Genomic DNA, 25,264 nt, shown 5'->3' with positions numbered 1-25,264 from the left:
CTGGGAGTTTTTATTTTTGATTGAATTTTTATGTCCTCAATCCTATTCACATCCTCCTATATTTATAGGAGCTTTGCACAAGTGTTTATTCCCTAAAATCTAGAGGACATATTGTTGAGATTTGACAAGAAAGGCCCCATCATGAGTCAGCTTTCAAGATAATCAATTTTGACTTTCTAACAACCAACTCTCTTATTTCTTGTTTATCTTCTTGTAAACCCAGCTTTGTACTAACGAGAAATCCTCATGAGTATGGGAAGAAAACTTGGCCCTCTTTTCTGGTGTTAAATGGTTATAGGGAGTGGTTTTTTATTTTGCCTTTCTACCAACTCCCCTATAGGTCATCTACCCCCTTTCTGTGGATGTCTTGTCATTTGGGTCACCCTACTATTTGTTGATTTGATCTCCGAATTTGTAATCAATGGTGATGATCAAACATTTGAGCCTTTTGGAAAAAATTGGAAACTAGGTATCAATTTAAACCAACTAAAACTGGCTTTTCTAGATTAAATCACCATTAACGGCAATTAATCTTTAACCTATAAGATTATATTTTGCAATTGGTTCGCAATGGTCTAGGCTTCTAAAACATTCTAGGCTGACTTATAATTTTGGTAAAACAAAGCCCAAGTTGACAGGACCCGACCCAAATTCCACTTTGGAATCCAAGCCGAACCCTGTGAGTGTTCGACACCTGGTTAATCTGGGCACAAAAGACCCTTTTAACTGAAATTAAAAGAAATTCAAATGCGACTTCTACCTAAAATTTGGCAAAGTCTTCCCTGTAAACTGAACATTTCCCAAAAAATATGCCACCTGTGAAACAAGCACGTATGTTTAAATATATGTATGTATCACAACTGCCAGCATGTATCAAATTATATACAAAAGAAATTAAGCATCATATCATTCTGGTCTTAGGCTGCAACAAATCAAATAAATCAATCTGCTAATAAAATTCATCTCAACTACTGGAACAACAATAATACATTGGAAATCTCAACCATTGTAACTTGTAACCATAGACTGCCTACATACCCTTACTTACTGAGGGATCAAGCCACACGTAGTTCTCATTTCCTGTTCCAAGCTTCCTGGCATTACTCACATGGCAATATATAATCAACTGAATAAATAAAAGCATTTAGATTCAGGTAATAACACTTGGAAAGCCATAACTATCAATTCCTCGTGACACCATTGGTGACACGTCCTGACCTGTAATCCTCGCTGGACTCAGGAGACATCTGGTCAACCTGGTCCTCAATCCTCGCTCCCACAGTCTGGATAACTCTAAGACTCATGAGGCAAAATATACTAGAAAAACTTATGATATTTAATACTATATAAAACAATGAAAGATAAAGATGAATAAACATACTCAAATAAAATAAGGTGAAATATAATAAGTTAAAGAATTATAAGTTCCGAAAACCCTTATACACTTGTATCGAAACTTACCTAATACATATATATATATATATATATCCAACTTTCTCCCTTGACAAAAGTATATCGATTAAGAAAATAATAGTAACTATATAAAATCCTCAATTTAGTTTATAAGCATCTCAGAACTTAAATCCTCTCCACCTAGGCTTACCCTTTTTATTTCACAATTCCTGATATCCGTCAATTCCGATATTCTCACAATACCTAATATTTCGTTAATTCCTGGCAGGTCTCAATGACACAAGGTCAACCCGAGCCGCAAATTGGCAGGATTCAGGGGACCGTAGTCGGCATGATCCGCAAACCGCAAGTCTCGGAGATAACACCTCAATCCAAGCAAAGAATCGGCACCACACAGTTCATGCGTCCCCGAAACTCGTGGGGCATAAACTGTCTCAAGGCAACTTGGGGGTACCCTCACGATGGGTTTGAAAACCATAATTTGTTATTTACATAAACTTTCAATAAATTGGCTCTCAACTAAACTTGAAATATACATCCATATATATATATACCCAAAATCTAATAAAAACCAAAAGCTATAATCCTTCCTTTTCAACCACTGAATATATGTATCAAATACTTAGCTAGTTTGCTAGCCATATTAATCTCTGATTAGCATATCATTCCAATATTATATTTAAAATCTTACAACACAACTAACCATATGAATATATAAGCAGGTGATAAATGAACAGATAATTAAATACTCATACTCTTCACATCTGAACACAATAAATAAATAACTTCCAAACCTCTGGCCCAAACTCCTACCCTAGGTAAAACACCCTATTTGGAACCATTTTCGTTCTTGGACCAAGGCAAAAAACCAACTAGAACTAGCCGAAACCGTTGGCATAATATGAGTATATGGGACAATCTGTAAAAATTCAAAATCGATCTTCAATACCTACATAAATGGATAGAGCACGAAGAGTAGATGATTTTCCATTGGCGTGGCCATCTAGTGAACGATAACATCGATTTTGTGGCTTGGAAATCGAACAGTCACTGTTGCCACAATGACTTTCGAAAAACCCAGAAGAAAATGGCTGAAGCTGCTGTGTGAGGAAGGAAAGAAAAATAAAAAGAGGTCGGGGGACTGTAGCAGGCACTGTAGCAATAAGAATTTTAAATTTCCATTTACGTCCTTTTTGTTTCTAAACATTTTCTCCTTCGTTACAACTCGGAATTGGGCGTGCCGCATGTCTACGAACTCGTGTCATCGAGCTCTACGCAATGGTACCACCCAAATCCCCAAATTCCTTCCCAATCAAAAATCAACTTTAAACCTAATAAAATATTCTAGGAATATAATTGTCTTTTATTAGAATAAATTAATAATTAAATATTAATTAATGACCGGATTGTTACAAAGCCACTGTTGTTGACATGGGGCAATAGTCAAATGGGCTGTCACGTGGAATTTAGGCCCAAACAATATAGAAATCCCAATATGACCAAAATAGGAATAAAATTACTAAGGAATTCCTGGCAACCAAGCAGGGAATAGGAAAATGCCCCTAACATTTTAACATTAAAATGTGTTGGGAAGCAATCCAAGTTGATCCAATTCATCGTTGCTCATGTGAGTAAACCAAATTGATCAAACAAGAAATCAGGTTTATTCCGACAAAGGCTACCACTGACTAGGAATTCAATTTGAATTATTTTGAAACAGAATTCTACAACTCTTATATGAAAAAAGCGAACTCCAAACTTGAATACCGGCTGCTAAAACTGACTCAACTGATGCCACCCTGCGATAATGTTACTCAAGTACATCATCTCTGGTTCAACTCAAATGGAAAAATAAAGAGATAATATATCTTGCCGGCAAGAATGATGAAACAACATCGGTGCTGCAATTTACTCCCCAACAGTCAATCCAAACCCAAATTTGTAGTCTTTCTTTCTGTGATCAATCTGCAAAGCATATATTTTAGTACTTGTCAAGAAAGAAATGGCAAAGCAGGGTGCTTAACGATAAGCGAATTGTCTAAATCAACTACAAACCAAAATATCCACCAAGCTAAAGCAAGTAATGAAGCTGCTAATGCATAATCAATAATCAGCTGGTATTTTTGGAATCGTCAACATAACCATTGGATCATGGCATTGTCATCTAGGCAAGAAGAAATTCTTGTCAGAGGCAGCCGCATGGGGCAGTCCTCTCACAGTGGAGAAAAACTTGCCTTCAAGGGTTCATGCAATTTTTCTACTGAGTGTGGTTGGAACCACATGTAGGTCCCACTCAACTGCGAGAAGGCTTCCTTATGTGGCTGCCTCACCTAAGAATCACCCCTAAGCAAGCTAAAGTAAACAAAGCATGTTTGCCTTAATTCAGAAGAGGAAGAAGAGAAAACAAAACATTGATAGATACCTCTGCAGAAAGCACAAAATTAAGACCCATATTTAGTCGCTCTTCCAAAAATGCAGCCACGGTGCCATTGGAATCAATCTTTCCTCTAAGACGGCACTGCAACAAAGATCATAGTGGTCAAGGAGAATGATCACAACTTAAAATTCAGACCTTATTGAACAACTCATAACAGGCAACCACGCAATCCAGCTTAGAGTTGTCCATAACAAAGGGCACAAACAAAATTCACAACCGGCTTTTATATCGCCACAATAAAAAACCAAGAAAGAATCCCATATCAATTATGATGGCAGAAATGTTTTTCGCCAGCAGCAGCAATTGTGGAGATGACAAATGCAAGAACGACCATGTCAATTAGACAAACTAAGTCTCATCAGGAAGACACTGATACTAATATTTAGGAGTATAAATACATGCATGCACTGCACATGTATGTAAGCATCTTATGTTGCCAGCCGAATCTGGATAAGAAAATTTTCCATGTGGAATCATATCAATGTCAGCATAACATTAACAGGCCACATAGTCCAGTGGTATTACTAGCACACCTGATTATCGTAAACTGAACAATCATGTTTCATGAGAGTGTTCACCTACTAGGTGGTAACATCGTTCAACAGCAATCAGATACCACTGATTGTGCAACCTTGCCATGGACCTAGGCCTATGGTAAGATAACAATGTATGAAGGAGAACATAAAGAATATCTATGTATTGCAATGAAGTGAGAATTGTTGATTTATACATCTCTCACTATCATCATTATCGCGATCATCATATCAACATGAAATATTCCAGAGATAGGGTTAAGCATGCAAGATATAATTACACCAATATCATGAATATTTGAACATTCACAATATAAAACCTACCTGTCGAAGAATGTAATCATAACCAAAACTAGCTGTGACGTCTCGTGACATGTAGTTGTACATGAAATCCGATGCTAGAGAAACCTATAAGGAAGCAACACTGTAAGAAAGAGTATTCGAAGAAACCACGAAAAAGACAAACTGCCGCAAGATACTTCAACAATATAAAATTTAAACCCTGAATCAATATTCAACCACAGATGAACTTTGCTCACCTTCTCAGAAACTTTTTGTACATAGCTTAGAGCAACCATTCCAGTGCTAGCGACTTGCCCTGTGGCAACCTGGGGTGCAAAAACAAGTTGGATTAGGGTATGAATCACATGATAGTTACGAGTCAAAATTTCTTGCCAATACAATCAGCAAGGAAACTTCAGGGTACATATAAGAAAATCAAGTAGAAACATGCATCACTAAATTAGTGGAGTATGTTTTAGAGCTGCCCAAGAATCTACCAGGCCACCCAGCTTAACAGGCCTCGCTAGCAATTGGGCCAACTTAGGCACATATTTTAAGGTCATTGGGCAGTCTTTGGCAAAGTTTAGCCTGATCAATTTATGTGCAGAATTGGACTACAATAAGAAAACACTAATAAAGCATGCCCAGCCCAACTCAGGCTTGACTGTCGTATGAATTTTGATTTGTTTCTGTCAAAAATTGCCAAATAAAACTATCAGCCATCAAACAAGAAGAAATATATAACAAAAGAAAATAAATTGTTGAAGTTGTAAACTAGTGCTTTCATTAATGAATAATTTTATGATTAGCTTTCGCAGTGCTCACTAATATATTGCTGATCCTTTCCAATTAATAAATTGTCATGGTCCAGTAGGAACCTAACTCAGCGATCGAAATAAGAAGTATCCAACTCAGCCACTGAATCATCAAGTGTAGTAAGGTGCAAATGAGCTGAACAGTATCATGCTATCACTCAGTCGTTAACCTAGCAAGCAATCAGATTTTATTACAGGTTTCCTTATTGACTCCAGTATGAGTTTTCATTCACCACGCCTTTTAGGAAGGTCAAATACATATATAAAAGTGTTCATGACTAATACTTGCATCATGGACCAAGGCTTATTTTTCCTTATAATTGTGACATTCATTTAAAAGACAAAAAAAAATTAAACCAAAGCGGGGGTATTTTGAAACAGAAACAAGAATGATCAAGCATACAGTTAATTCTTGATAGACATTTTAGATATATAAATCTTTGATGCCAGAATGCAACAAATTAATAAACTTATTTGCATAGTAGAATTAATAGTACAACAAAAGTAGGAAACAATGAAAAGCTTCAGGATGTTATAACTCAAGGCTTCAAGAATTATACCATCTTGTCAGTGTTGTATCGAGCAGCATAGCCAATACCAGACTTCCGATGCTGACCAGCCCAAAATACTTCACCACCCAAAGACAGATGGGGAGTCACGCTCTGAAAATCAATAAGCACTTCAAAGATTGGTAAAACACAATAATCTTTAGGTAAACAAAGCAAAATTTCTACTCTCTAACTTCCACAGGGAGAGAAGCATGAGTGCCACTGGCAGTAACAAAACACACTTAACACTAAGAGTTAATTTGCAAAAGTTATGAATGCCTTATCTTCATGTCCAATGGTAAGAAGAAAATAAATAAATTACATATTACGTTGGAACAATTAATTATAGAGATACTGTGCTACTGAAGTAAAGATTTGGCATCATTTTTAAGTCCAAAATAAATTTGTGTGGGATCAACAAATGATAGATGTAAATTTTGTAACAAACGAGTAAATAGAACCTTGTAGGTGAAACGGCATCCCTAGCCTCATATGCACTTGACACTGAGAAGGCTTATGGCCATGTGAATTGAAAAATTTATTCTCTACCTTGTGCTTCCCTTTCCTAAAAAACATGCATGATTAGGAAGTCTTAACATGTGATGGCTTTCCTCACTTTGATTATTTTAAGGTTTTGGTCTTCATTCCTTACTCTTTTTTTTGTGTTCAGTAGGTGATACCAGTGACTTATTTCTTATGGTCCTGAAGGGATTATATAGTCAAAAAGGAGTTTCATTAATGTTGGTGAACAACCCTCCTAGTATATCGTGGTGTATATATTTCTAACTAGGGTCCTCCAGCAGCTTGCCAACTCGAATAAATGACAGAAAAGGAAAAAGACCTCAACTCTGACGATACAGACACCCTGAAGGAGGCCAAGAAATGAACCCTCTCACACAAAGGAAACATTGTAGAATTTGCTAATTAATATATTTCTGTAGATTAGCCAGAAAAATCAGTATTCTCATGAAAAGAAGCATTTCTTTTATCATAAATTACCAACAAGGTTAAGTACAAAATAGGTCATCTAATATTTTACCTGAATGTAGTTTGCTCCAAATAATGCACCATTGCCTAGCTGAAATTGTGACCTGTAATCTTTGCCCTGTACAGAAGAAGTTTAATGTTGAGAAAAAAACAACAGAAAATTATCAGAAAGTTAATAACAAAGAAGTGCTCGGCTCAAAATATCCCAAATCAAAATACACAACAAAAAATAAATAACTATGTTATTTTAGAAACATATAGAAGAGCATTTACTCGATTATGTGTTTAAAAATGTTTTTAAATAGAAAGGACCACTTCCTTTGGGTGGCAACCCATGTGCATTATCTTTTTGGGATTCAGTAGTTGAAAAACTGAGGAAAAGTATAGATGGGAGGAGGAAAGGAAGTCTGAATCTTTTCTTCTTTATCTCTGGCAGTTATTCTTCAAAGCAGATCCTTAAAATTCTAGGTTTTTTTTTAAGAAACAAACTTTTTTAGAACTTCTGAAAAGTATAATACTGTGGACAAGGAGTCCACATTGAAATCAAACCACCACAGACCGGCTTTACAACCGGAAACTTGTATATTCTAAGTAAAACTATATTAAGAAGCAATTGACACACAGCTTCCTTCCGTATAGAAGAATAGTAGAAAAAGGACACCCCCTAAATTCCACTGAAACAGATGACCAAAGCAGATCTGAAAACCTAACTCTATCTTCTAGTACTTACACCCCAACCCCTTTATACTCCTAGACTCCTATTCCTCTTCAGCCAAATGACCCCAACCACTGCCAGCACATTGAATTCTCAAAGGGCTGTAGCCTTTTTCCCGCCACCAAGAGCCTTATGTTTTTCACTTAACAGAGGATAGAACCCGGCTCCGCCAACCTCCTCGAATAAATCTTTCCATAAATCTTAAGAGATACTGGACAGTGCACGGATAAATCATCAGCACTCTTCCTCCTAATAATACAAAACGCTGTCTTCTTTGAATCAAGTTGCACATATCAGCCAGGCAAGGTACACAGTCCAGACCTCCTTGAATAAATCTTTCCATAATCTTAGAGATACTGGACAGTGAACAGATAAATCATCAGCACTCTTCCTCCTGCTTATACTATTTTGGCTGTCTTCTTTGAATCAAGTTGCACATATCAGCCTTACCCTGAGACACAGTCCAGGCAAGGATGCTGAAGATTTTCAGGTCCGATCTCTTGAGTCTGCTCTAGCATACGACAATCTAACCCCTTCCAAAATAACCAGCAAAGAAGATAATTCCCCAACCTCCACCTCATTTAAGTACCTCATAAAAACAAAAATCACAATTCACCGGAAAAGACGTGTAAAATGCAAGCAAGTTAATTGTTTCATTATGGTACCAGGGCAGCATTAACACCTATGGAGATAAGCTTCTAAAAGAAACATCGCCCAACCAAATATTTCCCAAATCTCACCCACCAACTACCAGACAGCAACAAAGTAAAAACTGATCCAAACCAATTAACCCATCATCCAACAATTTCAAAAACCAACCAACTAGCCATCCTTATTCCTGGTTATTGTTCAATAGTAAAACGGACATTCATGTAATTAAATTGAAAATGGCAAGGTTAACTTTGTCAATCTCAAAAAGAATTTGATTAAAGAGAATAACAGCTTCCAGCATAAGGTGTGTTTCAGCTTTTTGGAGAGGTTCTCCAGAAGCAGTTATTAGCTTTAATTTAATACAATATCTGGTTTCCCATTAAAAAAAGGAACCTGTTTTTAGCTTTTGTGTGAACTGACTTTAAAAACAAAGAAAATGCTTTTTACCATGAAAAAACACTTTTTCAGTGCCATTAAGTTGTGCCAAACAGGTACAAGTTAACATAGCTCAATACAAGTTTTTTTTCTTGATAACTGCCAGGTACACATTTTGTTTCAGAAAGAAGTTTAGCTTTCTTTGTAGCAACACCATTATACAAGGACACAACAACCAAAAATATACATAAAATAAAAGATATTCTAAAGTCAGAACACCATACCTTGTAATCAAAATTGACCATGCCATGTGACATGTGTGGCTCATTAGTAAGCTGGAAAGAAACACAGAGAAGTTAACCAACTAGCTTAGATATTGCAGAGCATATTGTCATTACAAACCATGCAAATAAAAAAAGGGGATAAAGTTCTTCAACAGTCTTGGAAATCACCTGAGAATTAGCCTTCAAAGTAAGATTCTCAGATAAATCACACTTTACTCTTGCGTTAAGCCTCCCATCAGTCATTATTCTCCCAAAAAGCATCAACTGCATGACACCCAATTTTTAAATGGCAGTTTAAATTCAGCCTGTCATAGAAAAATATGCAAATGACCAATACCTTTGGATCTATAAAATTGGCACCAAACTCATAGTGAGCAGTAGGAATTTTAATAGTTTCCGGAGATTGTGAAGGAACCTCCATAGGTCCCATGAACACGCTGATTTTTGGTCAAAAAAGAATAGTTATGATTCAGATCAGTATCTAAATAATAAAGAGAATGATGACAGACATGCACAGGAAGTCTGATCATACCTGTGACTGAGTGAGAATCTCTGGTTGAGTCCTTTGGTAAAATCGAAGCGCATCCCCTCAAAAAGTTCTGGCTTTAAAGACACTGCACCACATACAAATAATTTCTTACTTCTTAGACTAGAGCACTTCTTTCACATTGCAAGTAACCCAAAAATAAACCACATACAAATAATTTCTTACTTCTTAGACTAGAGCATTTTTTCACATTGCAAGTAACCCAAAAATAAAAAGTCAATTGACAGTACAAGACCAGACACAAAAACGATAGTTACAAGACCAAATATATTCCTCTTTCACTGTAAATTCATTCTTCAAATATGTAAAATTGAAACAGAAACAGAAAAGATAAATCACATAAAAAGTTTTCACCAGTTATATATAAAAATCCCAGAAGAGCAAATGTGCAAATCTTAATAAGAAGAAACACAAAACTCCATAATTTTCACATTAAAGAACAAAGCACTGTAACTACAAAGAGAGGTTCAAATTATTTAAGAGGGGCAAAAGGTTAGGAGAGAGACTGACTGAGAGCTTCACGATGGATCTCCTCGTAGGGGATAGGACAAGGAAGATTAAAGTAATCAACTTTCTCATCCTCTTTCGGCTTCTGGGTAGTATCAGCCGCAGTGGTTGGAGGAGGAGGAGGAACAAGGGCCGCCATTGTTATTGTTCTTTATGCTCTTAGCTTCTGTTGACAGAAAAACCCTGACAGCTTTTTCTGTAGAATTAAAGGACAACAATGGCTTTCGATGATTCAGATCAAATCAGAGAGAGAGAGAGGAGCCTGAACAGTATCAAATTGCAAAACCTCCGAAGTTCCGAAAAGTCTAAAACCCTAGTGAGAAGAGGTGGCTGTTTGGGTTAAAGGAATCAAATGGGCCGTTAGTGGCTGCCATTTTGGGTAAAAAATAAAAATTCAATGAAAAAATAATGTGTTTTGACTGCTACTGTAAATTTGGCAAAAAGTTAACTAACTCTTTATTTAATGGGAGATTTTATTGGCATCCCATTATTTGCTCTTTACACTCCATATTAATTTTAAACATGAATAACCTATTTTACCATTGTACACAATTACCGTTAAGGACAAAAAAAAATTAAAATTAAAATTGAAATTGCTCACTACACCCACATATGTTCCTGCAACCCTAGTTTGACTTTTTTCTCAAACTATCATATTCATAAACCTTAAACCCTAGATTTATACGTTTATATTGGTGAAAAAATATCTTGTATTTATTCATGAAGGGTGAGATTAAAGTTAGAGAGGCTTCGAATGAGGTACGAGTTTATTTTTTGGCGTTTTGCAAATTTGGTATTTCATAATGGTCGTTGGTTGCGTTCGACATCAAGATGTCGAATCGCGATGTAAATTCGATGGGATGCCACCAAACGTTGCACCTTTTTCGGTTGGGTTTAATCGGTCATGAACTTAATATTCGGTGAAGATCCACCGTAACATGGAACGTAGTTGTGGTTCACTACTTGAACTTTTACGAGTTTGATGGCATCCAACCGAAATTTATTTATTTTTTCAATAACTTATTGCAGACCACAAATTTAATGCAAGCTATTTTGATCTTACTCCCATTGAAGGAACAAAAACAAAGTGACGCCTCTACTGAAGGCAACAACGTGGGAATAGAATGTGTAATTGACTATAGTGATCAATTCACAACTTATTCGGTAATTATTTGTTTGAAATCCTTTTGTCTGCAAGAAGTTATTTGGGATCCTCAAACAATGGAAGCAATTTAATGAGGATTGGAATACTTTGGTTGGTTCAGAAACGGAGAAGGAATATTGGCGTTGTTTGCGACAGATTGAGTCTAAGTTCAGTGAATTTCAAAAAGCTCTTGAATACATACATGACAATTGGTTAAATCCATTTAAGGATAGGTTTGTGGTTACTCTTTTTAATATCAGGATTCGTCTTAAGTCACCTTGGTCCCGCTTGAAAAGAAAACATGCCATGAGTTCTAATACGAACTTCATAATTAATCAAAATAACAAAAGTTCCATGAGTTCTAATACAAACATGCAATAACTAATCAAAACAACAAAAGTTTCATGAGTTATAATAAACGCATACTAGTAAGTCAGTTAACCATGACGACGTTGATATGTCATGGTAGGCCGTATGTTTGTACCCTCTAAAATCTGTTGTAAGGTCTCAACTGCTTGATAAACTTGAGAAGGTTGTGTACGCAATACAACTATTTCCCCTAATGCCACGAGCGGCATAGTAAAGGACAACATACGCTCGTCACGCTTCTATAATGAATTTGAATTCAATGCCTTAGTTAAAAGTACATAATTGAAAAAATGGAAGTCATTCTAAAAAATTTACCTGATAATATATGCTTTGCATTGAGGCAAAATGGGTCAAATGCAGCTTCATAATTAGGATTTTGGACAAACAGATATCCCACATTGAGGTACCACTCCAAGTACCCAGGCACAATATCCTCAAAGTGATCTTGGGGAGCCGCTCTCTCTCTCCTCGTTGACGTCATGGGACGTTGTCTATTCGGTCGAGATGATGAAGCCTCAGTAGTACCTCTGCGAGTCCTCTTCATATCTAAAAACAAACAATATTAAGTACACACTCAATAACGTATTCGGTAAATGATCACTGAAAAACAAAAACAAATTCGATGGACTATCACTGAAAAAAGAACACATATTCGTGGAGTACCACTGAAAAACCGAAATACATTCGGTGGGAATCTCCTGAAAATTACAAACAAATTCGGTGGACTACCACCGAAACAAGTTATCTATTTCAGTGGTAACCCACCAAAAGTAAAATGTGCAGATCAGGTTCAAATTCGGTGGACTACCACTGAAGCAATGTAACCATTTCAGTGGTAATCCATTGAAACTAAAATCCAGCTTCGTAAAACTAGGTTCGAAGCATACACCCACCACGTTGAAATCAAAAATTAAAATCAGACTTTGGCTTTTCAAAAGTGAAATCAAACGTAGGCTTAATCAGCACTTAGAAACGTAAATATAGAAAACAAAATTGATAATCAATCCTTGGCTCTTCGAATGATTTGTGAAAATTTGACAAATTCTTGATGGATGCTTGAGATGGCTGAGGAGATGGTGGTTTGTGATAGGGTGAGGCGTTCGGGGTTGGCTGTGGGGTGTGATGGCTCTGTTTCAGAGATGGGTTCGGGATTGCAGAGATGGGTTGTGCGATGGGGTTTGGTGGTTTGCACAGATGGGTTGTGAGATGGCTTTGTTTCAAAGGGGCTGGGATGTGCGATGGAGCTTGTTGTAAATCTGATGGGGTGTGTCTGTAAGAGGAGGGAATTTTCGATGGGGTGAGGCTTGATATCAAATGGGGTGGGTTTGATTTCAGATGGGGTGTGTCTGAAAGGAAGGATGTTTTCGAAGGGTGGTGTATGATATGGGATGAGGTTTACACAGTGAGTTAGGGAATGGGGTTCAATAGGGCAATTTAGGGAGGTAAAAAAAAGGGTATAATGAGTAATTTGAAATTTTATTAAAATTTAGTGGGGGTGTAAAATAATTATGGGGTGTAAAGAGAAATTAATGGGGTTCATATAGAATTTCCCTTATTTAATAGTATTTTTCTTCCTAGTATTTTTTTTTTCTTTATCTATTTATATATATAAAGCAAAAGGCAAAGAATGGTGGAACATTCAAAATACCAGAAAATGCCTTTGGTTAATTCAAACATTAAGAATTAAAATTATTAATTAAATGAGAATAATATGGTAAATTCACATTTTTTTCAAATTGAAAAAATTAAAATTGAAAACAAAATCAGATACTAGGTCATACTACCTATATTATCTTTTCTTAATTCTAAAAATAAAATAAAAAATTAAAAAATAAAACCAATTGACACATGCTTGAGCGTGTGCCAAGGGGTTAGTAAACGTTGAAAGAAGCTTAAACTTCGAATCAATCTTGACAAGACCAGTCCGAATTTCCGGAACCCGAGAAACCTCGGAGACCAGGCATCACACCCACGCCGAGTTCACTCCTTAAATCTATGTCCTCTTTTACTAGAGAGGATTAAGGGCACGAGACTTTCTATCAAATTTCAGAGTCTCCCCTATAAATTGAACATTTCCCCAAAATTTCCACCTGCATAAAACACATTTATAACCCAACCGACAGCATGCACAATATAATCTCATGCAATTTACACAAATGGCCTCCGACCTTCAAATGATTCTAGCAAAACTGCCCACAGAGTTTTTAAAATAACTTAATCCATCAAACATGCATATAACCACTTCAAAATCTATTTATGCACACCTTCACTTGCTCAGTCCACAGGACGAGTCTCAATTCAACCAAGTTTCGGGACCATCAACGAGGTCCAAACCAAACTCAATAAGACCACCTAAGTGGGGTCTAATATGTGGCTGCACCTAGTAACTTCAGTGCCTACGTACCCTACTAAGGGATCAAGCCACACGTAGCTCTTTCGTATCTATCCTGGCTCCTAATATCAAATAAACCATTACCACCACACAATTACATACATTCTAATATTTATCCATCACAACCCATCAAACACAATCACAGTATCACCCCTCATACGACGGGACGCACTCGGCCTCGTATGGGGCTGTCAACACGCCGGCTAATCCAAAGACGCGTGCGACCTCTGGGCTGGCTACATTCTCACCACCCTCACACAACCATATCTCCCCTCATACGTTGGGACGCACCCGCCACGTGGGGTCTAACACGCCGCTAATCCAAAGACGCGTGCGACCTCACACCGGTCGGCTACATTCTCACCACGGCCGCTACATTCTCACCACCATCACACAATCACATCTCCTCATACGCCGGACGCACCGGCCACGTATGAGGTCAACACGCCGGCTAATCCAAAGACGCGCGGCGACCTCACATTGGGCTGGCTACATTCTCACCACCGGCTACATTCTCACCACCATCACACAATTACATCTCCTCATACGTCCGAGACGCACCCGGCCACGTATGGGTCCGCAACACGCCGGCTAATCCAAAGGCGTGCGACCACACCTGGGCTCGCTACATTCTCACCACCACGCTACATTCTCACCAGCCATCACACAATCACATCTCCTCATACGTCGGACGCACCCGCCACGATGGGGTCCGCAACACGCCGGCTAATCCAAAGACGCGCGTGCGACCTCCTGTGGGCTGGCTACATTCTCACCACCGCTACATTCTCACTAGCCATCACACAATCACATCTCCTCATACGTCGGGACCTGCCACGTATGAGGTCAACACGCCGGCTAATCCAAAGACGCGTGCGACCTCACTGGGCTGCTACATTCTCACCACCCTCAACATGATCACAATATGGGGTACGTGGGGTAGTGCGTATAGCACTGTAAGCTAACATTCAATCGCTTTATTTACTTTTAAACATCCACACAATTTAAATATATAAAATATACTTTCTAATCTTATATAAACCTCAACAAATAAAGCATACCATAAACTCCCCCATTTAAATTCATTAATTTATATCCTAAACCCACAATATCCATTTAGCTCAACAACGCTCCAGACCTATCACTAAGGTCATTCTAACCTTCAAAGAAAGGTAAGACTATCTCGGAAGTCTCACGGTCAACCTAGGGTCAAACGGGCCTGCGGGGCCCACAACCTCCAAATTCCGATCCGAAAGATCCTATAGGTTCTACAGGCTCTAGGACACATGTCCTGCAAGTTTGGTCCAGATCGGACGGTCGGATCGCTCACGATCGCACGATCGGACGGTCACTAAAACCCTAACCCTAGGGTTGGCATTTTCGGAGTATCCGGGACTCCATTTTATGATCCGTCGAATCCTACACGATCCTGGTAATACCTAGATCGACATATTATAATTTCAGGACCATCCAACGGTCCAAACCTAGCGAACCCGGAAAATACGCGATATGCGATATCCGTTCGGAACTCTAACGGTATCCAAAATGAGATCCGAGCACACCTACGCGTCGTGACATCGAGAGGATCACAATGGGACAAAAATGCCCTTGTATCGCATATCGCGGAAAATCTCAAATCGTGAGCCAAGACTCCTACCCTAGGTAATACACCTAATTTGGAGTCACTTTTGTTCTTGGACATACCCCAAAAATTGACCGGAAGTGGCCGAAATCGCGATCGCAAAATCGGCCGAATTTCAATCCGTAGATCGAGCTACTTAGCCTCAAAATTTATGAAATCCTACCCAACCATCAGCTAGATCATGCAGAATGGATGAATTTCCATACCTTGATTGCCAAAAATGGCAGGACGACGGAGAACGGTCGGCGGTTTCACAAAGCTTTCTCCTCGTTTTCCGGCGAAATCACTAAAGACCCGGGTAGGAAGAGGACGGCAGTCATTTTGGTACCGTCGACTTTGGTGGCGGACGAGAGCACGGCCAAAATGTGGCCGCCACCGTGGCTGTCGCTTGAACCAGAGGAGGGAGAGAGGGACGCCTTGCGGAGAGAGAGAGTGACGGGGGCAATTCCGTCTTTTAACCAAAAATCCATCTTCCAAATATTTACGATTATGCCACTGAGCTTCTTTTGACCATATCTCTCTCGTTACAACTCCGATTCGAGCCCACTACGTGTCTATGGACTCATCTCACCGTGCTCTACGCAACGGTACAACCGGAATTCCCAAATTCCTTCCGGGTAAGAAAATGACTAAAATACCCCTATCCCACGGGTAATTTCTCAATTCCACTTAAATTAATTAAACATGGGATAAATTTGGGGTCGGGGTGTTACAAATCTTTTCTCATATATTTTTAAAAAGCTCACATTTTGACGAAAAGAGCATCTTCATTGTAGCAATTTATTTTTAGCTCAATTTCTGTCCCAAAAAAAAAAATTACTCCAATGTATAATTTCATTGTCAAAATTAGCACAAGACATAACATTGGATAGCCATTATTAGAGTCTCATGAGATCCCAAGTCCCAAGAACACAACACAGTTGTTGCTACTAAGATGGGGGGGTGTTTGTTTACCCATATAGTAAGAACCCACAACAAGTGTGTGAGACCTTGAAAATTTTCACTATATATTTTTCATAAGCTCTTTTTTTTTATTTTTGGTACTACTTTTGTTAGGTTTTAACTTATAACTAAAGTCAACCTTGTATCTTGGGCGGTACTAAATACAATTTAAAGCTAAGAACATCTCCAACGGTAGTAGCAAATCAAACTTTTCAAATTGAAGTTTGTTAACCTGCGTGGCAATTTGAAAAGCTTTGTTTACTACTTTAATATTTTGTGTCCCAACAAACTCTTTAATTCAATTAAATGCAATGTTATGGGAAAAAAAAATGAAAACATGTAAAAAATGTCTATGTATTTATTGTTTGAAAAGAAAAAAAAAAGCAAGTTTTTAACACTTTCAAGATAGGTTTTATTTTTCCAAAGTAAAATTAAATGTTTTGAAGAGCCAAGGTCAAATTACCAGTCCTAAATAGAGAGAAAAATGTTGCATTTTTTATGATTGAGTTTGACAGGGCTATTTGAGAGGGTTTTGATGATGTGGTTCACCTCTTTTAGCATTCCAAAGCTATTAGATAGACTATTGGAGATGCTCTAAGCCTTTGATTTTTGTGGATGATATGATGGTCTTCTTACTTTTGACTCTTGTAGTTTGGCACTTCAAACACTTTTGACCTTATAGTTTCAATTTCGTCAATTTTGTCATTGTAGTTTCGTATTATAGCAATTCAAGGAAAAGTTAGTATTCATATCAATTTCTTTGACAGTGCAAGGGGCAATTTCATCGATCCAAAACCAGCTCATTTGAAACTCTCCCCATTTCATATTAGGGCTCGAAATTCAACCACTAATTCCAATTTTTAAAGAACCCTAAACTCAAATGACTAATTTTTGCTATGTGAGATTGCTCACTGATCTTGCCCCTTCTTGCATCATTCAGGGCTCAATGGACCAAAAGACCTCCTGCTAGGAAGTTTAGTGCCCACACATATGTGGCGCTTCACCTTTCCCTCCCTAAGCGGTGTGAGAATGGTTTTATTCTTAGGTTCAAGCATATCCTATCTTACCCAAAAGGCCTCTTACTAGGAGGTCAAGTGCCTACACATATATGACACTTCACATTTCCCTCTCTAAGCGATGTGGGATAATTACTCACTAGTATTGGCCCTTATTGTCTTGCATCCTTCAAGGCTCACAGTTCTCACACTACTAGAGTAGATCACATTTTTCAAAGCACCCAAAATGTGTCAATTTCCTAAACTTGTGTGAGATATTCAATAATGCCATGATTGTTCGTGCAAATTTTATCCCTAGGAATATTTGGAGAAGATCCTTGTGTCTCTTGAATGAATTCCTCCAAGAACCCTACAAAACAAATAAGGTCAATCAGAGAACACCAGTGTGGTGTTGGCCAATGGCCCTCGAATGCTTAAGTCAGAATATGGTCTCAAGGAGATACAAATATTTCTAAAAGGAAATTAGTGTTTTCTCTTAGGAAAGAGAGTGGGTGGCATGAGAGAGAGAGAGAGAGAGAGAGAGAGAGAGAGTGGCATGTAGCCTAAGGTTTTTTTTTTTTTAAGGTTTGGAAGAAGTTACCTCCATGTGATATGATGTTGTCTTTATATAGCCTCTTGATCTTGTGTCATTTTTGGTCTGATTTATGGGAGAATAATTCATTTTTTAAGGGAATTATTCTTTTCCATAAATAAGGAGATTTGGTAAATCAAGGAGATTTAATGGAAATTGAATCCTTGATTTATGGAGATATCCCTATCTTAAATATTGATAATTGGCCAATTAAATGGGGATTTAATTGGTACAATTATTTGACCTAAGGAACATTCCCATATCCACGTGGCGTCTCCTGAATAGTTGTCGAAAATCCATGTTCCCACAAATGCCCCCAGCTTCTACATGTTGCGTGTATAGCATGTAGGAGATGGGAAATACTTGTCGGGCTTTTTAATTCCCAATTGCAGTTTGTCTCATTCTGAAGGTTAAACTTGATTTCTTCTTGAAGTTGGGCTCCTGGTCAAGAAAGGCTTTTAGGATCCTTCTTGGCCAAGAAATCCCAAAGGTTATTTTTAAAAAAAAAAAAAACCATATTCCATTGTTTTGTACTTGTTATTTTTTCTTCTTTTCAATTCCCAATTGCAGTTTGGCTCCTTGTCGAGTGGGTAATGCCTAGAGAGTCACGAGCTCATAAGTCCTTGGCTTTCTTGATTTCTAAAGTTTCATTGTTGCGTCTCCTTTGCACAGCTATAGCAACTATTCTAGTCAGTTAGCAAGCATATGTCATAGGTCAATATCATTCTCACTCGCACCCTCATCGATGAGCAAAAGTGGTGGATTAAGCTCCCCAGCCCTTGGTAGCGAGTCCTCGGTCTACCATGTCTAGGAGGCATGATACTAATAAGAATAAAATAGGAAGTTATTAGTCTCAAGAATGCACATGAAGCGCGAAGTCCGAAGGAAATTGAACCTAATGCTCCAATACCAAGTTGACATGACCCGCCCCGAATGCCCCTTTGGAATTCGTGATGGATCCTGTTCCTGACCAGCGTCTAACCGATGATAGGCTCACTTACTAAAATAACATTTTCTTCCCCATTAAAAAGAAAATTGACAAAGACTTCTATCTAAGTTTCAGCAAAGTCTCTACTGTAAAACGATCATTTCCCAAAATTTCCACCTGTCAAACAACATAAATAATAACCCAATTGGTAGCACACACAATGCTAAAGCACACAGTTCACAAAATAGGCATCCAATCTCAAATTCATTCTACATGGGCAATATTAGAGCAACCTAAGAAATTCTGTAGTTTACATAACCAAAGTAGTTTCTAAAGGAAATAAATAACATAATATCCTACAATGACGTCGGATGCACTTGAAAGGTAGCTTGGCTTGGATTCACGAGTAATGTCAAGCTACGCCCTGGGGGGCGCAAAACGTAAATTATGAATGGACAAATTAATCGAACGTACTAACCCCATCGTTTTATGAAAGCGATGTAAAACCATGCAATGAAATCCTTTGTTATAGTATACTTGAATTTGAAATCATTGTAATCCCATAAACCCGATATAACATAGAACATAATAATCAAACTGAACCTTTTTCCTATAACCATACCCTTTTCGAGGCACATGCTTATAAAAACACAATATGCAAAGAAAATTCCAAATATATATGTAAGTATAAATAAATAAAGGGGGCGGATCCATGGCACCATATTTTTGACACAAATTTTGACACCATTTTTGGGCCATTAGATTACTCCACTTTTAATGGTTGATATTAAATCTGACATGACAAATAGTTTTAATGTTTTAAATAAACAATCATTAATTTTATTTTCTCTCTCATAAAAATAAAATAAAATAAATTTCTCTCTCATCCCTTTTTTCTTGGATACGTAATCTCTTTTCTTGGTAGTATCATTTTTACTTGGTATATACCTCTCTCTCTCTCTCCTGGGATCAAAAAAAAAACCTCTATCTTTTTCCCAGGAATTTGAGTGGGGCAAGTCCTTTTTCAACCAAAGCCGGAAATTGTATGTAGCCCATCAAGTTGCATGCAGAAATAGTAAAGAAGAGTACAACAGGGATTCCAAGTTCTTGCTTGCCAGGGGGAACAACGTCATCCAACCATCCAACCTCCATCTTTCATGGGATCATAACATTGGTTTGCAGTTAACGGAGAGAGAGAGAGGGAAAAAAGATGGAGGTTTTTTTTCTAATCCCAAAAGAGAGAGATATATATATATATATATATATACCAAGTAAAAAAGGATACTACCAAGAAATGAGATTACGTTTCCAAGAAAAAAGGGAGGAGAGAGAAAATTATTTTATTTTATTTTTATGAGAGAGAAAATAAAATTAATGATTGTTTATTTAAAACATTAAAACTATTTGTCATGTCAGATTTAATCTCAACCATTAAAAGTGGAGTAATCTAATGGCCCAAAAATCATGTCAAAACTTGTGTAAAAAATATGGTGCCATGGATCCGCCCCCATAAATAAATATACATATAAGTACTCATTATAACATTAATAAGTACTAGGAGAAACAATCAAATACGGAGACTGTTTTGACTATACCACAAGGTAGCGACGCAGTATCGTATGACTAAGGACAAGTAGTCCAACCAATGGACTATTGCTCCACAACACACACGTCGAAATCTTGCATCTCACATGTGGCCAAATCAAGTCTTACGCCTCTGCCCTACCTACACCCTCATCAGGGTGCCCATGTCTCATCAAACACACTAAAATTCTACATTGCATGTGTGGGTAACATTCATATCGAACCAAGGGAGGTACATATCATGGTGTAATCCATAAATCAATACTCAATATCCATACTTCATAATCAAAACCAAAATCCATAGTCCAATATTCACAAGATTGTCTTTGTTTGCTGGCAGTTGGTTAGGACTTGGGAAATTGTTGTCACTTGCTTAATCTTCCTATTCTTCTCCTTGTTGGTCAACCTAGACTTCTCAAAGTGGTCTACAATGGCGTTGATCCTTATGACTTTTTGTGGAGGTTTCTCGGTAGCATCTCGATCTTGATATGCTTTGAATAAATTTTTTGGCCACGAACTTGATGTAATGGCCCTTTTTTATTAACTCCTCAAGATGCTTTTTCTAGGCTTTGCAGTCACCAGTGTAGTATCCATGCGTTATGTGGAAGGCACAGTACTTAGAGGTGTCTCTTGTGGCATCATTAGATTTCAATGGTGATGAGAGTCTCAAATTACATCTTTTTACTATTATTTTGGAGACTTTATGATATAATTTTGGCTTAATGAATATAATTTCACTTGTTGTTACATTTTATTCTCATCAACTGGATTTATGAATTTTCTATATTAATTTGGTGAACTTATTAGGTGAATTTATCTTCTGTAGGAAGTTGGAAAGCCGAAAGATGAAGACATACATTTGTCCAAGTTCAAGCTAGGTGTGAAGAGAATTGCTTTAATTGAAGAATTGATTGTGGGATTATTGTGATTATAAAGAGAAGTAAAGAGGGAGAAGAGAAGACAAAACCGTTGAAGCTAAAGAGCCTATTTTATGTCATTCATAGCCATTTAACACCCACTTACCTCACCGTTATTTCTTTTCCACTAACTCTTCACCATCAATACATGTTTAATCCAATTAATCCATCAATTAAACCCTTCATCAGCCACCATGAATGTATTAACTTCCCACTCACCTCATTGACTACTATAAATCACCCATCAACTTATTTGGCAAGGGCACCCCTACGACAGATTTCTTTATCCATTTAGTTTATGTTTTCTTTTGTAATGAGTTGCTAGAACTCTAGCTAAGGCTAAAGGGAATGTTCTTTGAGTAAGTTTGTGAATTGTTCTTTAATCCAATATACGGTATGAATTGCTAAATTCTTTTATTTTTGGTTGTTCAATATTTTCATATCCTTTTATTTTGATTGATGTTAAGTGCTATTATCTTTTCATGAGTTCAATTATATTTTTCTCATTGTTAAGAACTGACTTGGCATGTGCTTTTAAATTAAAAGAGTATATATTAAGCAACTCCATTTTCTAAAAAATCATTAATAAAAGATTACATTAAAAAATTAAATTGGTTTTAATTTCTTTATCTTCCGGTTAAAGTTTCTCAATGATGATTTTAATCGAGTTATAATTTGGATTAAAGAGCATGAAACATATTTTGTTTAAAGAATTGAACCTTGATGCCTCAGCATTTCCATTATTGATATTTCATTTTTAAACTCAATTTTCCACAACAATCAAATCAAATTACTTTTCCATTTTGCTTGTCACTTTTATTGTGGTACGTTTAATTATTTCTTTGTGTGCAGATATTTGCCTACCTGCTCCTTGAGGATACGATGCTTGGACTTCCAAGATTATTACTACGTGTGACTACTTGCACTTGGGTAGACGCAATGGCCTTCTCTGCCATGGCTTGTCCTTCACCTCGTGTAGAATCTGATTGATCAGAATCATAAATTCTATGTAAGTCTTACTAGTTGAGGAGTCGTTTTCGGTAGGGCCCGATTTGCGCTTTCTTCCATTGTTTTCATTTTATGATTCGACATTCTTCAATCCTACTTCATTTTGTGGCTAGTCAGCTTGCTTGCCTGGTTCTTTCGCAGTGCTTCAATCATTGTCCCAAAGTGCATAGTGCTCTGCCACAGCCAAGACATCAGTTAGAGTTTGACTTAGAGCTTTGGTCAGCTTGCGATACAACTTGTGTTATGTAGGTAAGCCCTTCTTAAAAGCAGAGGATGCGATTCAGTCGTCGCATCCCATTATGTTGGATTTCTTTGCCTTGAATCTTTTGATGAAGTCTAGGAGAGATTCATCATGTTCCTTCTTTATGTTGAAAAGGTGATCAGATTTCTTCTTGATCACTCAGTATGAAGTGTATTCCTTCGTGAAGATGGGAGCCAACTCCTGAAGTTGTTGATCGACTTTAATGCCAGAGTGTGGAGCAAATCCTAAGCTGCTCCTTGCAAGGTCACGACGAACACCTTGCACATCGATGCATCATCGCCATTGTAGAGTATCATAATACTCCTAAAATACTTTAAATGGCTTTCGGGATCAGAATCCCCTTTGAACGATGTGAGGGAAGGTGTTGTAAACCGCCTTGGTGGAGTCGCCTGCTCAATCTTGTTAGTGAACGATGAGGTGTTTATCTAGTCTACTTATAAGTCTCCTCCAACCTTTAGGTTCCGGAGTCACTCGTTCACCAGCCTCTCGATATCCTCCAATAGCAAAGGTTGAGGTTTGCGTTGAGGATGTCCCTGGCACCAGCATCACTAGATAACGTCCACTTTGCCAAAGGGGTTGTTCTCGACGGGTGTCCTGCCAATGCGGCATGTTAGTGGGATGAGCTTGTGATTGGAGTCACATGGCGCGTGAACTAGAATATGCCCTTTTGGTATAATCCAATAAGTGTTTTCCTTCACGTTCTTGGGGATGAGGGCTTTGGTGTTGATCTCCTTGTTAGCCTAACCTTGAGTGGACGCTTATAAGGCCAGCTGCCATCTCTTGGAAAAATTAATATCATGCTTGTTACTCCCACATTTAAAATTATTTCAAGAAACTGATCAAATTCATTCCATTGAAAGGATTACAATAGTACAATTCAATCTTGCATAAAGAAAAAGACAATTGAATCAACTATATATATATATATATAGATATATAAAGGGATTTATAGTGTAACAAATTAAAAAATTAGTTTCACAGGCAAGAAACCAAAAGAATCTGGTTAAAATAAAAGACCCTACTCATTATATGTATGCACTAAGAACCTTGGCTAATACATGAATTGGAGGAGCCCGTTTGTCACTTTCTAGAGGTGCTTGCACCATGTCCACATTGCTGACTTCTAGTTTTGTCGTGTTAACCTTAACAAGTGCAAAGCGAAGTTGGGATTTACCACTAATTGACCAGAGCTGCACTCTGTCATTGCACTTCTGCAGTGTATTTACTCTAGTAGTTGAGAAAATGTGTTTGTTTGTCCACTTTGGGGAGCTTGTTTGCCCATTTTGGCTACTTCTAATGCTTGCACTAGGTCCACTTTGTTAAGCTTTCATTTTTGTGGTGCTAGCTTTAACAAGTGCAAAGGCAAGCTTCTTGGACTCATCCTGGAATGACTATAGTTGCATTGTGTCGTCAGTCTTCAGTCTTTTTGTACTGGCAATTTCCTTTCAACCTGAAACCAAAATGTACACAATATTGTCTCCCATAGTCCATTTCTTGAGGCGTAAAATGTGCACCTAAATAGATGAATCCAATACTTTAACATGGATACCAATAAGCCACTTTTGGTTATGACCATAATGTAGCTTCAACTCAGGCATCAATTTCTCCACGGATGTCCTTGACTCGCTAGCATGTCGATTTGCCCGTTTGTGGCTCACACCTCACCTGCCACCTCCAGCACGATACTCACTAATGCATTTGTCCATCCTTCTTTCCTCACTAACCGATCTAAATCCAAAGTCTTGGATCAAGTCAATCTAGTCAAGGAGCTGACCAACAAATTTGTTTTAGTCCTCAAACCTTTTGGTTAACGCGTCAACCTTGTGATTGAGATCTACCTGATTCTTTGGATCAGTAGGAGCAGTTGGGATAACATCGAGATGCATGTGAACTAAGGCCTCAAGGGAAGTATGAACGGGTACCATTGTTGTGGTACGTGGAGGCATAGGAAGGTGTGGCCTCACCTGCCTTAGGTTTAGCTCGGCCATGGTGATAACACCAGGATAGCCGAGGAAGGTGGATGCATCATGGGTCGTTGCAGTTCTGCCGTGGGCAACAATATCGCCAAGGGCCACAAGAGCATTGTGGGTAGTATAATAGTCAAAAGTAGCCGCGTCGTGGAAGACGGAACTGATGTGAGAGAGAATTATGGCCTTGGCCATGGGGCTGCGATGTGGATTCTCGGAGCCGGTAGTGGGACGATGAGGTGGACCAGTGGTTTCGGTCATGGGGCAACGATGTGGATTGGTGGTTTCAATAATGGGGCCATGAGGATGGTGGCTCGAACCCGTACCATGTGAATGGCTCGGCTTCGTACCACGTGGATGACTCGAACTTGTAGTGGAGTTGTTGGTCGCGACAACCTTGCTCCTTGTGACAACACCTCATACCATGA

The 25,264-nt window shown here is 38.0% G+C and overlaps 1 protein-coding gene across 2 annotated transcripts; it reads right to left on the bottom strand.

Moving 5' to 3' along the window:
* Positions 1–2,909: 2,909 nt before the first annotated feature.
* On the bottom strand, positions 2,910–10,444 carry LOC103322524 (mitochondrial import receptor subunit TOM40-1-like). Of its 2 annotated transcripts, XM_089045215.1 has the most exons (12): positions 10,098–10,444; positions 9,573–9,654; positions 9,378–9,477; positions 9,209–9,304; positions 9,041–9,091; positions 7,068–7,133; positions 6,041–6,142; positions 4,923–4,991; positions 4,708–4,791; positions 3,836–3,931; positions 3,648–3,743; positions 3,076–3,378 (listed from the first exon to the last, which is right to left on the bottom strand). In XM_089045215.1, exons 1-12 carry the CDS (start codon positions 10,231–10,233, stop codon positions 3,322–3,324), a joined length of 1,035 nt encoding a protein of 344 aa, XP_088901341.1. In that variant the 5' UTR covers positions 10,234–10,444; the 3' UTR covers positions 3,076–3,321. The 2 variants fall into 2 exon arrangements, with proteins under 2 accessions (XP_008222673.1, XP_088901341.1); XM_008224451.2 differs by lacking the exon at positions 3,648–3,743 and having other exon boundaries at positions 2,910–3,378.
* Positions 10,445–25,264: the final 14,820 nt, after the last annotated feature.

The sequence above is a fragment of the Prunus mume genome, linkage group LG2 (assembly GCF_029339155.1).
Source record: "Prunus mume cultivar Tortuosa linkage group LG2, ASM2933915v1, whole genome shotgun sequence".
NCBI lineage: Eukaryota > Viridiplantae > Streptophyta > Magnoliopsida > Rosales > Rosaceae > Prunus > Prunus mume.
The sequence above is the reverse complement of the archived record's forward strand: the minus strand, read 5'-3'. Positions and strand labels throughout refer to the sequence as shown.